General features: G+C 39.1%; 1 protein-coding gene across 5 annotated transcripts; it reads left to right on the top strand.

Moving 5' to 3' along the window:
* The first annotated feature begins 963 nt into the window (after positions 1-963).
* FKBP7 (FKBP prolyl isomerase 7) lies at positions 964-15,956 on the top strand. 5 transcript variants are annotated; one of them, XR_010129633.1, is made up of 4 exons: positions 964-1,345; positions 2,411-2,562; positions 6,482-6,595; positions 9,841-9,975. XR_010129633.1 is itself a non-coding variant. In XM_004032869.4 (4 exons), the coding sequence occupies exons 1-4, from the start codon at positions 981-983 to the stop codon at positions 13,879-13,881; spliced, it is 813 nt and encodes a 270-aa protein (XP_004032917.3). In that variant the 5' UTR covers positions 964-980; the 3' UTR covers positions 13,882-15,956. The 5 variants fall into 5 exon arrangements, 3 of the variants coding, with proteins under 3 accessions (XP_004032917.3, XP_018877205.3, XP_063551098.1); XR_010129634.1 differs by having other exon boundaries at positions 9,838-9,971; XM_004032869.4 differs by lacking the exon at positions 6,482-6,595 and adding an exon at positions 13,720-15,956 and having other exon boundaries at positions 9,838-9,971.
* The last annotated feature ends 1,413 nt before the right edge of the window (positions 15,957-17,369 follow it).

Raw genomic sequence — 17,369 nt, 5'->3', positions numbered from 1 at the left:
TAATCCAGGCGAATGCAGAAGGCCTTTGCTGGTTTTCTGGTTTGGGTAGTCTTTGGGTATTCACTTGGAAACAAGGCGAATTGATGGATGGATAGAGTGATGGATGGATATGTAATAAATATAATATAGTTCAATGACAGGATCTAGATGGTGGGTGTAGGAGAGTTTACTGTAGAATTCAACTTTTCTGTGTATTTTAAAGGTTTTCATACTAAAATTGGTGGTGAAGTGGTGTTGTCACACAGATTTGACCAAATCCCTGCTGCGTATTAGCTGTGAGATTGGGACAACATGCCCAATACTCAAGTTTTCTTGACTGATGTGGACAATTACGTATCCCATGGGATTGGTTCAAAAAAGTCAAAAGAACATTCCCCGCACTACCAGAGGCCCTCGAATCAAGGGCGGCCCCGAGTGGCGGGGAAAAGAAATGCAAGCCAGCGGAGGATGCCGAATTGTGGAGGTCGGCTCTCGGAAACGCCTGCAGCCAGGCAGAGGAGTTGCGGTACCGCAGTTTCGTTGCATCGGGCTGGCCTTCAGGTTGTGCGACTCAGCCTGGAACCTCTGAATGCAAGACTCCGACCTGAGAATGCGCTTCAAGGACACCCCCGAAGCACCCAGAAGGCCACCGCCAGCCTATTTTTTACGCTCCTTTTCCAGCATGCCTCTCCCTCCCCCCAGTATCTATCTGCTCGTTCCCTAGGAGTCTTAGAAGCCTTTTGCTTCCAGAAATGACAACCATATTCCCTGACTCTACGACATCCCAGGCTGTTTATTTCGTCTTATGTCAGTTTCATTTTAGAAAATGCGAATGTTGTCACCGAACCCTGAGGAAACCTGCTGTAAAATATGCGGGTTTAGCGAGAAGAAGCGGAGCGAGTGTGCGTTGCGATCTTAGAGACTGAGGACAGCCAGCCCGAGGGCCTAGAAACAGCGTTAACCGCGCTGAGCCCGCTGCGGGAGGCGGAGGGGTTGGGGCCATGAGAGGGCGGGGCCGCATCTATGGCCCCGCCCCGGCCCTTTGTGACGCAGGACAACGCCTGCCACGCGTCGGAACTCGGCCGCGGGACATCCACGGGGCGCGAGTGACACGCGGGAGGGAGAGCAGTGTTCTGCTGGAGCCGATGCCAAAAACCATGCATTTCTTATTCAGATTCATTGTTTTCTTTTATCTGTGGGGCCTTTTTACTGCTCAGAGACAAAAGAAAGAGGAGAGCACCGAAGAAGTGAAAATAGAAGTTTTGCATCGTCCAGAAAACTGCTCTAAGACAAGCAAGAAGGGAGACCTACTAAATGCCCATTATGACGGCTACCTGGCTAAAGACGGCTCGAAATTCTACTGCAGGTAGGAAATGCTGCGAGCTGCCCGTGCGTCCAGTTGCACAAAATCTTGCCTGCCTCCACCAAGCGGAAGCCTCATTGGTTGGTTGGTTGGGGTTTTATTTTTTAACGGTAAAAGTTGAGCCCTTTATTCATTAAAAAAAATCACATTATATGGCAGTGTTTCTCTAATAAACTGAATATTTTTGTTTAAAGTATTGAAAATGTTGTGGCAATAAATTATCAAAAATACGATACATCCACACACACATCAACCACCACCATTACCCTTGGGACCTCCAGAATTAAATCAAGGTTCTGCCTATAAGGATGTTCACATTTTTCCCTTGCCAGAAGTATTGAGTCTTTACGGAGGAATACATGGAATAAAGAGATTTAATTCTGGCCTTCAGAAGCACGATTTTTATAGGTTGTGGCCACTTTCTATCAAGAAAAACAGTTACTTCCCTGGTGACTTCTGGTGGGCCCTGCTCCCTCATTCCACCTGGTGCCTACTCTGATTTAATTGATGGCTTATTACTCAGAGGGAGAATCTTTTCTTTACCCTGTAAAGATAGGACTGGGAAAGACAGTTCCATCCATTTAGAGTAAAATAGAGAAATTTAATAAGAATTTATACAATTGTATAATTTAATAAGAATTTAATAAATTATATCATTAGAATTTAATAAGAAAATATACCATTTTAAATTACTATTAAAATGACTTTTTGAGGCTAAACCTGCCCTATCATTTTTTTACAACAAACCCAGGGAGTTAAATGAGTTCTTTGTACAAGCCATGCACCTAGTTAGGGGCTGGAGACCCATTAAAAAGTTAACTGTTGAATAGTTTTTGTAAAGATAACAATTTTAAAAAATGAGATGGCTGTTAATGATTAACTTTGGGCAAATCATACTTCTTTCTGGTGATTATAGGGAAGTTTGAGTCAAACACCCCATTAAGGGTTTTAGAAAGAGTGATTATATGGGAATGATGGTTAGAGAGGACTCCAATTTTAAATGCCCAGCTGTATTTTCAAGTTTGATTTCTTAAAATCAGTTTACTTAAGTATTGTTTTTTGTTATAGCCGGACACAAAATGAAGGCCACCCCAAATGGTTTGTTCTTGGTGTTGGGCAAGTCATAAAAGGCCTAGACATTGCTATGACAGATATGTGCCCTGGAGAAAAGCGAAAAGTAGTTATACCCCCTTCATTTGCATACGGAACGGAAGGCTATGGTAAGATGTTTAATTTTAATTTCTTGTTTTAGTTATATTTAAAAAATGATTAATAGATTTCTGGGTATGTAGGTCTGAAAGAATTGAAAGCACAGTCTCAAAGAAATATTTGTACAGCCATGCTCATAGCAGCCATGTACAATAGACAAGAGAAGGAAGCAAGCCACATGTCCATACATAGAGAAATGGATAAACAAAATGAATACATGCATATATGGAAGCCAGGCACAGTGGCTCATGCCTGTAATCCCAACACTTTGGGAGGCCAAGGTGGTAGGATCACTTGAGGCCAGGACCAGCCTGAGCAACAGCAAGACCCTGCTCTACAAAAAAAAAAAAAAATGAAATGGAATATTATTCAGCCTTAAAAAGGAAGAAAATTCTGAGACATGCACCAACATGTATCAGCCTTGAGGACATTATGCTAAATGAAATAAACCAGTCACAAAAAGACAAATACTGTATAATTCCATTTATGTGAGGTACCTGGAGTAGTCAAATTAATAGAGACAAAGTAGAAGGGTGATTGCCAGAGGCTGAAATGAGAGGGAAAAGGGGAATTGTTGACCAATGGGTATAGAGTTTCAGTTTTGCCAGATGAAGAGTTCTGGAGATTGGTTGCATGGTAGTGTAAGCGTACTTTACTGAACAACACACTTGAAAATTGTTATGATGGTAAATTTTATGTTATGTGTATTTTACCACAATTAAAAACAAAAAAGTGAAGTAAAAAATGATAGATGAAATAAAGAGAACAGTAAAGCCCAATGACCTTAAGCTCTATCTAGTTCAGTCCAGTCCCCTCTTTTTGCTTATAAGGATAATATGACATTGTTTGAATATAGATCTCTGGCCAGAGTTCTTTCTTCTACATTGTGGCAACACTCATGATGATTATATATATTCTATAAGCTCTACCTTAAGCACTTTTATTTGTTTTCAGCATATGTTATTATTACATAAATATTTATAACACAGATCTTTGGTAAGCAGTACCAAAGTTAAATTCATAAAACTCAGAAACTGGAACATGTGGGTTTAGAGTAAAAGGACAGGACGGGCACATTGTAAAAGGAACAGCTGAGATATAATAGGCTGTCAGTCATTATTACCCCAATACAGGACAAGCCTTCAAATGTGCAAGAAATGATCTTATTCTTTCAATATCTTGTCATTTTAAAAATCCTAGAGCAAAAAGATCTGAAAACCTAGGTAAAGCAAATAAGCGGGAAAAATGTTTGTAACATGTATGAAGACTTGCTAACCAATAATGAAAATGACATATCCCTAGAAATGGGCCAAATTCATAAATAAGCACCCACTAACAAAAAACTACAAATGGCCTTTAAGTCTATGAGAATACTTAATTGTATTCATAATTAAAGAGAAATTAAAAATGAGACATCATATTTCACTCATCAGATTAGCAAAGACAAAACAACTTGGCAAAAGCATGGAAAAACCAGCATTATTGCTGGGAATGGAAATCATTCAACTTCTCTATCAATTGTTATCAAAAGTGAAAATGCAGGCCCGGGTGTGGTGGCTCATGCCTGTAATTCCAGCACTTTGGGAGGCTGAGGTGGGCAGATCACTTCAGGTCAGGAGTTCGAGACCAGTCTGGCCAATATGGTGAAACCCCGTCTCCACTAAAAATACAAAAATTAGCTGGGTGTGGTAGAGTGTGCCTGTAATCCCAGCTACTTGGGAGGCTGAGGCAGGAGAATCGCTCGAACCTGGGAGGCAGAGGTTGCAGTGAGCCGAGATTGCGCCACTGCACTCCAGCCTGGGCAACAGAGCGAGACTCCATCTCAAAAAAAAAAGTGAAAATGCACATGCCTCCTTATCCAATAGTTCCATTTCCAGGAATGTGCACAAAGGTATATGTAAAAGAACATTCACTGCAGGCATTTTTGGGTGGGAGGGTGGCAAAAGGTTGGAAACCACCTGCCTATCCATCAATAGGAAATTAGTTAAATAAATTATAGTATATCTATACAATGAATTACTGTGTAACCAGTAAAAAGAATGAAGTAGAGCTATACTTATTAATATGTTAAAAATAAAGTGGAGGCCAGGCATGGTGGCTTCACGCCTATAATCCCAGCACTTTGAGAGGCTAAGGTGGGAAGATCACTTGAGCCCAGGAGTCTGAAAGCAGCCTGGGCAATGTAGGGAGACCCAATCTCTACAGAAAATTAAAAAGTTAGCCAGGCGTGGCGGTATCCGCCTGTGGTCCCAACGACTCAGGGGGCTGAGATGGGAGGATCCCTTGAGCCTGGGAGGTCGAGGCTGCGGTGAGCTGTGATTGTGCCACTGCACTCCAATCTGGGCAACACAGCAAGACCCTGGCTCAAAAAAAAAAGTGGACAAGACTATATTCCACTTTTGGGATATATATTGAGTGTCAGTGCCAGGCTTTGTTCTAGGCACTGGGCATAAAGCAGTGACCAAAGTAGACACTACTCCCAATCCTCTATGAGCTTTCATTTCAGAGGAGGAGTTTCACATATGCATGTATCTACACAGAATACATCTGGAAGAATATGCAGTCATCTGATGACATTAAGTGTTCCTGGGAAGGAGCCCTCAGGGTCAAGGATGAGAAGATTTCTTTTCACTCTAACATTTTGTACCATTTGAAAGTTTTATAGGGCATGTATTAATTTTTCCAAAATTAAAATTTTAAATTACAAAAATTGCATGTAGCAGAACAGAGAAGAAAATTTTTAAAGCAGGCAGGAGGATGGGCAGCCTAATAGGCTGTACCTTGCATCCTTAGTTAGGTTATTGCTCCGTGTTGCTGCTTGAAGGCTATACAGAAAGAATCTTTGCCTCCTTACCCTATTTAGAGCCACTGCTGACTCCACCGGTTTGAAATAGTAAAGATTAATTTTCCACAATGAGATATTGGCATTGCTCCCAAATATTTCATGGAAGTGGCATGCCTTCTTTGAGGCAGTTGTCTTAATCATTAAGAGTTCTTTCCAGCAAAATCGGGGCATCAGTGCCCCACACTGGATTGGCGGGTGGTTGGGGGGTGTCAGTGCTTTGAGTCAGACCCAGTCAGGCTTAAAACTCCTAAAGAGACAATTTCCAGATAACTTCAGCTTTATTTTTAATGCTTTTTGCCAATAATTTGATCCCATCAGAACAGCTCCCATGGTACCATAATTCATATATCCTGTTTTTATTTCTATAGGAACCTAGGAGAAAGAGAAGGAAAATTGAAAATAAATTAAGTCAAATGCAATACTTGTGCTAAAAATGTTGTCAAAAGTTGAGGCCACTTCTAGGCAAAATGTTGGAGGCAGAGTTTGCCTTTCAGTCTCTTTCTCATTTTCAAAGTTTTCCTTTCTGTCTTGCATTGTGTCTTCAGATGCCTCCACATTCTGCCTGCCACTAGAGCACCCACTCTCCTATCTGCCTAGAGCACACACATCTGTCATCATCAGGTGCTCATCCAGGGTTCACCGCCATCAGGCAAAGGACCACTTAGCTTATCTTTTTCATAAACTAATTTATGCTTAGATATGAATGACTACCCAGGCTGCCTAAGCTCTTAATAAATCAGAAACTTGCTGCAGAGATATAGAAGTTTGACGTGAAACAAGTTCATATTCCATTGGAGGTATCTCTAACAAACATTAAAGTGATTAATCTCACTAGTAATACCACCAGCACCCTCATTTTACAGAGTAAGGAAACTGAGGCCCAAAAAAAGTGTTAATTGGACCATAGTTAATACTGACCTTGGCTGTGTTACATTAGGCATTGTAATCCAATACCTTGGATTACATTATTTTAAAAGTTGCAGTGTAGACCTTAAGTAACTGTTTAACAAACAACCTCTTGATTAAATAAGCATTTAAAAGTAAGTTGTTATTAAGACCTAACATTAGCTATAACTTTATTTTAGGTAGTACTTGAAGAAGTCTTTCTTCTGCAAAATATCCTTGTCTCATGTCACAGAACAACCCTGCATGTCTTGAAATGCATGTGACTTGTTAGTGCTTAAATAACAATACATGCGGTATGTATATATTCTTTACCTTAATTCCTACTTCTTTGATCTGCTTCTCTAAATATAAGTAATTCCGTAGCAAATGCATATTTTCCTCGTTTTTATACTTTAGTTTTTTAAAAAAAAAAAAAAAAAACAAGAAAAAGAGGTAATTGGCAATATATCCTTTTTTTTTTTTTTTTTTTGAGATGGAGTCTTACTCTGTCACCCAGATTGGAGCGCAGTGGTGTGATTGATCTTGGCTCACTGCAGCCTCCGCCTCCTGGGTTCAAGCTATTCTCCTGCCTCAGCCTCCGAGGAGCTGGGATTACAGGCACACGCCACCATGCCTGGCTAATTTTTGTATTTTTAGTAGAGATGGGGTTTCGCCATGTTGGCCAGGCTGGTCTCGAACTCCTGGCCAGCCAGGCTGATCTCGCACTCCTGGCCAGGCGCAGTGGTATAAGCCAAATAAGAATTGCTTGAACCTGGGAGGCAGAGGTTACAGTGAGCCGAGATCGCGCCATTGCACTCTAGCCTGGGTGACAGAGGAAGATTCTTGTCTAAAAAAAAAAAGTGGTATAAGCCACTGCGCCTGGCCAATATTTTCTATGTTTATAGCAAAATTGTTCAAAAACTGCATATGTACCTACAATATTTTTTCTTAAGAAATTCAAGTTTTGGGCTGGGCACAGTGGCGTATAACTGTAATCCTAGCACTTTGGGAGGCCGAGGTGGGTGGATCACCTGAGGCTAGGAGTTCAAGACCAGCCTGGCCAACATAGTGAAACCCCGTATCTACTAAAAATACAAAAAATAGCTGGGTGTGGTGGCTTGTGCCTGTAATCCCAGCTACTTGGGAGGCTGAAACACAAGAATCACTTGAACTCGGGAGATGGAGGTTGCAATGAGCCAAGATCGTGACACTGCACTACAGCCTGGGCAACAGAACAGATTCTGTCTCAAAAAAAAAAAAAAAAAAAAGAAAAGAAAAGAAATTTGAATTTGTGTTTTGAGTTTGCCTTGAATTATTGTCAGGAGTAATTGTTTTTCTGTCATAAGGAGATAACTGGAAAAAATAGGAATGGGTTTTATAAAACAATCATTGACTCAATCTCTAGCTCTTCTACTCTAAAGTCAGGTAATATGTGGTGCATTAGGTTAGGACTTTTATGTTAGTCATATGATGCATGGGTAGATCTTTTCTATGTTTTCTCTTTGAAAACTACTAATCTGCTACTCCTTTTGGCTATAACTCACAAACTCTTTTCTCTTCAGACTATATAAAGACTTTAGCTAGAATGCTTCACTTTTTTATTAAAGAAATTGCTGTTTCCTTCCAAGGACAAACATTTTAAAAATAAATGATATGGGTCATTCATTCGGCAAATATTGGACTGCCTGTAGTAGATTAGGCACTGTGTAGGACACTGGCAATATACTGATGACACAAGCTACCCGCTGCCCCTTAGCAAGTCATTTTTGCAGGTCACTTTTATGACATATTTATCTGAAATAGCCCATCACTTATTAAAATCACCTGTGACATCATGGCCTGGCACGGTGACTCACGCCTGTAACCCCAGCACTTTGGGAGGCCAAGGTGGGTGGATCCTTTGAGGTCAGGAGTTTGAGACCAGCCTGGCCAACATGGTGAAACCCCATCTCTATTAATAAAGTATAAAAAATTAGCCAGGATTGGTGGCAGGCACCTGTAATCCCAGCTGCTCGGTAGGCTGAGGCAGGAGAATTGCTTGAACCTGGGAGGCAGAGGTTACAGTGAGCCGAGATCGTGCCATTGCACTCCAGCCTGGGTGACAGAGGAAGATTCTTGTCTAAAAAAAAAAAAAAAATCTGTGACATCAGCTAATAGGTTAACTTAATTAAAGAGAGCAATTCTGGCCAGGCACAGTGGCTCACATCTGTAATCCTAGCACTTAGGGAGGCCAAGGCAAGCGGATCACCTGAGGTCAGGAGTTCAAGACTAGCCTGGACAACATAGTGAAACCCCATCTCTACTAATAATGCAATGCCTGGTGTGCACCTGTAATCCCAGGTACTCAGGAGGCTGAGGTAGGAGAATGGCTTGAACCCAAGAGGCAGAGGCTGCAGTAAGCGGAGATTGCACCACTGCACTCCAGCCTGGGAAACAGAGTGAGACGCCGTCTCAAAAAAAATAAATAAAAATAAAAAGAGGTATTCAACTTAATGCTTAAAAATGTATACAATTTCTTTGTAAAATTGTTACTGAATTTTTATTTTAATTCTTTTTTTTTTAATAGAGACAGGGTCTCACTATGTTGCCCAGTTTGGTCTCAAACTCCTGGGCTCAAGTGATCCTCCTGTCTCGGTCTCCCAGAGTGTTAGAATTACACGTGTGAGCCACTGTGCCCAGCATGTTACTGGATTTTTCTATCATTGCACTTATTTTTTAATGTCTATAAAAAATTTGAAAGACAAATATATTAATACTTATGTTTTATTTATGCTTCCAAATAACTACACAAAATCACTTTCTAAAAGATTACTCATCTATGCTTTGCAATTTTTCTGCCCATGCATTTCTTCTCTGTGCCACCTCTCTTCTGTATTGATGATAGGAGAGTACAGTTGTCTCTCAGTACCTGTTAGAGATTGGTTCCAAGACCTTCTCATGGATTCCAAAATCCACAGAAGCTCAAGCCCCCGATACAAAATGGCACCACATTTGCACATAACCTCTGGACATCTTCCGGTGTACTTTAAATTATCTCTAAATTACTTATAATATCTAATACAATGTAAATGTTATGTAAAAGATTGTTGTATTGGTTAGGGAATAATGACAAGACAAAAGTCTGTACATGTTTATTACAGACACAACTATCCTTTTTTTGTATGAATATTTTCAAGCCGAGACTGGTTGAATCCACAGATGCAGAACCCACAGATATGGAGGGTCATATCCATGTATTAATAAAAAGTTTATGATTTTTACTTAAATTAATCAAGAAATAGTGGTCCCATAGGTCCTTTGAATTGACTTGGTTTGGAAACATATGGAAAAAATATTCCTAAAAAAGTATTTATTAAAAAAAGAGAAAAAAAACAAAAAAGAAAACTATTGAAAAGCCAAAAAAAGTTATAAAAGATGAGAAAAAATTAAAAATTGTGAGTATTCAGATAACAATTCTTATCAACATGAAATAATATAATATGGTTATGGCAGTTCATGAATAGATATTTGAACTATATCTTTACATAAGTTAAACTGTTAAAATTTATACCCTTAGCAGAAGGCAAGATTCCACCGGATGCTACATTGATTTTTGAGATTGAACTTTATGCTGTGACCAAAGGACCACGGAGCATTGAGACATTTAAACAAATAGACACGGACAATGACAGGCAGCTCTCTAAAGCCGAGGTAATTCAAACCAATTTCATGTGTATAGTCTAATTTTTTTTATCACAGTTTAAATACATCTGTGTTACAACTATTACTTTTTAGGTCTAGCTAGCATGGGCTCTGATCACTGCTTTTATAGAGCTGGTCCCTAAAAAATAATCTAAGCGCTTAGAAAAAGCTCTAAGCTTTTTCAGTATAAACCTTGTGAGTCATCCTGTTCAATTGCCTTTCTCCCTGCAACAGAGTCATTAAAATCCAGAATTATTTGTCTCTACAGTGCTCTTCCAGTTTCTAGATTACACTAGCATATCTGTTTTTCAGACAGCACTGTAAGAATTTGCAACAGGGCAAATAATTCACGCCTCATAGGATGATGAAAAGAGCTAGCAAGGGTCTGAATTGAGTGGGCTAGAAAGTTGGTAAACAGGAGCCAGAAGTTCAGCCAGCTAGCTTCTGTATCTCAGCCTTGTAATAAAGATCTTGTAATAATAATGATAATTGGGCTGGGCATGTGGCTCATGCCTATAATCTCAACACTTTGAGAGGCCGAGGTGGGAGGATTGCTTGAGCCCAGGAGTTCAAGACCAGCCTGGGCAACACAGGGAGACCCCGTCTCTACAAAAGATTTAATAAATTAGTCAGGGATGGTGGTGCATACCTGTGGTCCCAGCTACTCAGGAGGCTGAGGTAGGAGGATCGCTTGAGCCCAGGAGGTTGGGGCTGCAGTGAGCTGTGATCGTGCCACTGCACTCCAGCCTGGAAGATAGACTGAGACCTTGTCTCCAAAAAAAAAAAAAAAAAGATAATAATAGATAACATTTATTTTATACTTTTAGTACCAGGTACTATTTATAAGCACATAAGTATGTGAACTTATGTAATCTTCATGATAGTTTATGGGGCAGACACTATTGTCATCATCTTCGCTTTTAGATGGGGAAAATAATAATCAGGTTAATCAGCCAAAAATCACACAGTAGTAAGGGGCAAAACCTGGGCAATCTGGCTTCATGACTGTTCTTACATTTTAATTTTTTAAATTTTTCTTAGAGACAGGGTCTTTCTCTGTTGCCTATGCCAGAGTGCAGTGAAGTGATCATAGCTCACTGCACCCTTAAACCGCTGGGCTCAAGTGATCCCCGCAGCATGCCACCATACCCAGCTAATTTTTTTTTTTTTTTTTTTAGAGATGGAGTCTCACTACATTGCCCAGGCTAGTCTTGAACTCCTGGCCTCAAGTGATTCTCCTTCTTCAGCCTCCCAAAGTGCTGGGATTACAGGTGTGAACCATCATGCCCAGCCCACTACTATATTTTTAACTTTGGGCCTAGACTGCTTCTTTCAGAGAAAATCATGAATGTTTCAAGTCTAATACTATTTATTGAATTCTAATGTCTTACTTAGTCCCACTGACGATACTCTTGCTTAAAATTAGTAAACCAGCTGTCTCCCCTCTTAACTAGTTAGGAGACATTTAAAAATGTGTAACTCTACCACATAAGTAAGTAGTAAAAGCTAACTAGGTTGATTTCAAGTAATAAAAATAAGTCTTTTTCTCTGTTTCTTTTTCATTTCCCTCTCCAATCCTTTCCCCACCCAGTTCAACTTCTTACACCAGGATATTAGTAATGACTTTCCCTTCAAGCATCTTGGTTGGCCAACAGTGGAAGAAGGAGAAGGGAACATGTCCTGTTCTTAAGAAGAAGGGCAGTTACCCGGGTGGCAAATGGTTCCCAAAGAGTACTTCTCTATTGACTCCTTATCACTTCTCTATTGACTCCTTATCACCCTTTTTTAGAGTGAATAGCAGCTGCAGATGAATTCGCATAGTACCCAAGAGCTCAGCCTATACACACAGACCACTCATTATCACAGGCACACCAAGAGCCACATTCTGCAGTATGAATACTCCTCAGTAAGACATTAGACGATCTTAAGTTCTTTTCTGGAAAATAAAAATAGAGAAAATCCAAAATAGTAATCTACTTATCTACAATTTCCCCAGATGTCTATGTGATATCAGCTGCTTTACTGCCAGATGGATGAGAGTGATTTTCACTAACTTGAATAACAATAGCTGTCTTTTATTGATGGCCATAATCATTATTCTAATCCTCATATCAATCCTACAGTATAGATACTTACTTATCTCCTTTTACAGATGACAAAACTGAGGTTCAGAGAGGTTAATTTGCAGAAGACCACACAGCAAATCCAAGGCAAAGCCTGAAGTAGAAACACGAACTAAAAAAACAAAAACAAAAACAAACAAACAAAAAACTTTATTCATTGTCAGAAAGATTAAGTAAACTATTTCATCAGTGTACAGGAAGGAACATTTAAAAAAGAAAAAGAAAAACTTTCTTTAATATTAATAAAGACGGGAAGGATGGGGGAAATACAGTATTTTATTAAATTAAAGAGTGGAAATAGTGTGGAACCCATTACTAGCAAAATTAAGGTCATGTTCTTACCCACTGTCTTTTTGTACCTCTGTACTGTAGTGTACTGGAAAAGGAGTCGAGTTTAAGCATCAGCAATATTGGTTATGTAAAAATAATTTGACTTACTTAGAAACTGAGAAATATTTGAAGGTATTAAAAATTGTTTACCCCTACATAGGATTGCTAAGCTTTGGCTGGAAGAAAAAAATGTGTCTCCCTCATGTAGGACTAAAGTCCCATTTGAGAACAGTTGATGTATCCTTCATTAAGGTCCACTGATTGCTCTAAAATAAAGTCAACTTGCAATGGGTTGACCCTGGGATATGTATTGCTAAAAACCTCTCAAACTCTAGCTTTCAAAAATACTCTTGCCTCTATAATGCCAGCCTTACTGAACATTACCTCCAGATGATTGTGCATTGCTTTCTTTAGTTATTATAAGGATTAGTGCTTTCCAAAGGAAATATAATTGTTACACATATAATTTTAAAATTTTTATAGTCACATCTTAAAAAGTAAAAAGATACAGGTGAAATTAATTTTAATGTTATATCTTCACTCAATATATCTATAATATTGCCATTTCAATATGAGATCGATGTAAAATTATCAATGAGATAACTTTTTGAAGTTTTCAAAATCTGTTATATATTTTATATTTATAGTAACATATCTCATTTTGATCTAGCCATGTTTCAAGTGCTCATTAGTCACATGTGGCTAGTGGCTACTATATTGGACAATACTTTTAATGTGTGTTTGCATATAGAAATTTTATATAATTAGTGAATACTTCAGGATTCCTTTCTTTATTTGACATTATTAAAGAGATTATTATAGTTATGTAGATTTGGAGGAGAGCTATAGAAGCATAGAAAAACTTAAAATACTAAATTTTATTTCAAACCCCATGGTTGTGTTTCATTGATTATACAACATATTCATTAGTTTTAGAGATTATAGAAATGCCAGTTGGGTTTCTTTCACTAATGGCAGTCATGCGTGATTTTCCTTTGATAATAGGAACAGCATGGATTATTAGAAAGCATTTAGTTTCAACAAAATTCAGTTTAAATATTAATCTTCAAGTATGTACCACTAACCATCTATCATCTTAGGGAAAACTAATTTGAAGACCTGTTTCTCTCCAAAACATTGCTTCAAAGAATAAGAAAAATAAAACCTCAAATAGCTTTTCATACTGTTGTATCATTTACTATAAGTAATCTTGCACGAGTTTCATTATTATAACTATTCCTCAAAGTTACTGGAAATTCACTGTGATACCTTTTAATTAAAGGAATGTTATTTTGGCCTTCCAGATAAACCTCTACTTGCAAAGGGAATTTGAAAAAGATGAGAAGCCACGTGACAAGTCATATCAGGATGCAGTTTTAGAAGATATTTTTAAGAAGAATGACCATGATGGTGATGGCTTCATTTCTCCCAAGGAATACAATGTATACCAACACGATGAACTATAGCATATTTGTATTTCTACTTTTTTTTAGTTATTTACTGTACTTTATGTATAAAACAAAGTCACTTTTCTCCAAGTTGTATTTTCTATTTTTCCCCTATGAGAAGATATTTTGATCTCCCCAATACATTGATTTTGGTATAATAAATGTGAGGCTGTTTTGCAAACTTAACTTGTAGGAATGGTATGATTGTGTTTCCTACTGCTTTATTCTGTAAACAAGAATTGTAGCACCATGAAACAGACCTCTGGGTCCCAGTGGGCATTTTTTCCCCTTTCAGGATGTAGGAGGACATGTATAGTATGTCAAAAACTGCAAGCTTTTCCCAACTTTAACCTTACCAGCATGTTAATATCCAGTTTTTTTATAGTTTAAAAGTTAAAGTGCCTCATATTTTGAAAATACCCAGTAAGGACCCAGGAATTAGCATTTCACTTGTTTATACATTTTTATAACATTATGAAGACGATATAAAAATCCTAGAACTGAAGAGTCTTCCTTTGGTATATGTGCAGGAAGATAGTTGTATATCTCTGTTCCACAAAGAACGCAACACAGTCTCTAAACTTTTTGGTGTAAGCTTCTAGCCTTGGGTATTTTCCAGTGGGGAATGTTTAAAGATATTTGACCAAACCAAAGACTTTTTGCCTCTTATAGCAAGCATAAAGACTGGACTGCCTGGCTTTTGTATTCCTTCAGACATTATTGTAAATGTGCAACTCCTCTTCCCTCTTGTAAACCTTTATAAGATGTCTGCCACCCCAAGCTTTTGTCTTGATAGTTTTAAATTGATGCCATGAAATTTCTTCGTTTTCGTTCCCTTTCTCTAGTTATCTCTTTCCTTATGTCACCTCATTTCCCATCATTCTTGTCACTAATGATGAATGATCATTACAAATTGGTATGCTGTCAAATTTTGATAAATGTGCCAAACAAAGGAGGATATACAGTGCCATGGCAATTTTGTGTCATGGTCAAGTTATGATATCGTATGACTTGAGAATAGTATGTAAGAGATGCTGTAGAAGATCACGTTGGTACCAAAGAAAGGGCACATGTCTATCGGAACATAGATTTTGCATACTGCATGGTATGGTCAGGCTTTGTGTCCACACCCAAATCTCATCTTGAAATTATAATCCCCATAATTTCCATAATCCCCACATGTCAATGGAGAGACCAGGTGGAGGTAACTGAATCATGGGGGTGGTTTTCCCTGTGCTGTTCTCATGCAATCCTCTTGCATTCATTCTCCCATCTGCCACCTTGTGAAGAAAGTCCTTGCTTCCCCGCCTTCCACCATGATTGTAAGCTTCCTGAGGCCTCCCCAGCCATGGGGAACCATGAGTCAATTTAACCTCTTTCCTTTACAAATTACCCAGTCTGGGGCAGTTCTTTATAGCAGTGTGAAAATGGACTATTACACTGCATATATAGGAAAGTATGGTCAGACAGTAAATAGCTCTGTTCAAAATAATTGAGTTCCAAACAAGTAAAGTTTTTTCTACCTTCTGAAACTTGCTCTTTCCAAACCATTGTTCATCCTTTAACTTCTTTACGCTATCAAAAATTCTATTTAAAAATAGAGGGCTTTCAGATGAGTACATACAAAAACAAACAAAAGTATACATAGGGGTAACACAACCATGAGATTAGTAAATAATACATATGGCTAGCACATAATTTGACACCTTATAAAACAAGAATCTGTACTGTCTTTTCCTTCCTCCCAATATTTCTTCATTTCTATGCTCAATTTTCTAATACTTTTTCACATGCTTAATCATTTACTCTTTCATCGCCTTCCCTCAAAAAAACCTGCTCCGTTGAAGTAAACTAAGTAACTCAATATTCTTTATTTTGGTTTGGAACCTGTCTCAATTTTCTGTATCCATATTAAGAAGTCACCCTATAATCTAAACTTTGTAATTCTAATTTTTTTGTCCCATTATCATACAAAGTGCTTTTGAACTTGTTTTTAAAAAATGACAGATAATGCCACATGAATAGGAAGATGATTCATTCTAAAACTTGTATTTACATAATTAAAAATAAATTTATAACCATTCTACATTCAATACAGTGTACAAGTATTTCATATATCTGCATGATTGCCTTATGCCTTCATATGCATATGTGTGGCATTGAGTGCCGTGACTACATTTTGAGTTCTAGAATTTTTTTTTTTTTTTTTTTTTTGCAGTTGCAAGATTTAGTAGAGTGAAATAGAGTGAAAACAGAGCTCCCATACAAGGAGGGGACCCAAAGGGGGTTGCCATTGCTGGCTGGAATGCCTGGGTTTATATCCTGATCCTTGTCCCTCCCGCTGTGCTCTCAGGCAATAGATGATTGGCTATTTCTTTACCTCCTGTTTTTGCCTAATTAGCATTTTAGTGAGCTCTCTGATTGGTTGGGTGTGAGCTAAGTTGCAAGCCCCATGTTTTAAAGATGGATGTAGTTACCTTCCCAGCTAGGCTTAGGGATTCGTAGTCGGCCTAGGAAATCCAGCTAGTCCTCTCAGTCCCCACTCTCAACAGGAAAACCCAAGTGCTATTGGGGAGGTTGGCCGATGACCGCTCTAACTGCTTCCTGCTGAATTGGGGCATAGGAGGGGTTGTGCAGCTGAGATTTCCTTGGGAGGGGTGGCTTCGATGTCATTAACACCGGAGCATGGGCTAGGAGACCAGTCCAGGGGTCTACGGTGGATCTTAGTCATGGACTGCATCTGGGGCTCCATTTGATGAACCATTTGTAGTTTTACAGTTTCAATTCACCTTGGAGGTCCCTTCGTGGTCACCAAAATGTTACCGGGGGTCCTTGCTCCCAGAGCTCCCAAGAAGGTGGTGGGCGACTTCCAAAATGGCGGCAGGCCACTTCCAAGATGGTGGCAAGCCCCGTGTTCTCTGACCTGGGGTTGTTGGCCTCACGGATTCCAAGGAATGGAATCTTGGGCCATGCAGTGAGTGTTACAGCTCTATTAGAAGTCATGGGTCACAGAAAAGAACCGTGGAACCCAGTGACTAGTGTTCAGCTCAATTAGGACGAACCCAGGCACTTAGCCGTGCAGGAACAATGGCAAGCCTGTAGCCCGATCGGGAGCAGCAATGGGCGCCTCACTGGATCAGGAGCACAGCGGACACCCTGCCAGATTCAGAGGGATGAGAGTCAGCAGCGGGTCTGTGACAGTGGCAAACAGCAGTGGTGGACGGCGAGCAAAAGCTCAGCTCGAGCCTTAACAAACGTGGACCAGAAGAGTGCAGTTGCAAGATTTAAGAGAGTGAAATAGAGTGAAAACAGAGCTCCCATTCAAGGAGGGACCCAAAGGGGGTTGCCTTGAGTTCTAGAATTTTAACATTTTATTCATTTTACAATTATTTTAATAAAGGTAAATAGTAATTTAGGTTGTTTGTGTATGAAAAATTCAGATTTCTCAGCAGAGTAGATTAAAAAGATCTTTCAGAATTGAATATGTTAAATGTTTTAAACATTTT

Source organism: Gorilla gorilla, chromosome 11, assembly GCF_029281585.2.
Source record: "Gorilla gorilla gorilla isolate KB3781 chromosome 11, NHGRI_mGorGor1-v2.1_pri, whole genome shotgun sequence".
In the NCBI taxonomy this organism is placed as follows: domain Eukaryota; kingdom Metazoa; phylum Chordata; class Mammalia; order Primates; family Hominidae; genus Gorilla; species Gorilla gorilla.
This window is presented reverse-complemented; position numbering and strand designations above follow the sequence as displayed.

Coding starts and splice junctions, on each gene's coding strand:
- FKBP7 (XM_004032869.4), top strand. CDS start 981: ATGAGAGGGCGGGGCCGCATCTATGGCCCCGCCCCGGCCCTTTGTGAC. Junction 1,346..2,410: donor GGCTCGAAATTCTACTGCAG/GTAGGAAATGCT, acceptor TTTTTGTTATAG/CCGGACACAAAATGAAGGCC. Junction 2,563..9,837: donor ATACGGAACGGAAGGCTATG/GTAAGATGTTTA, acceptor TTATACCCTTAG/CAGAAGGCAAGATTCCACCG.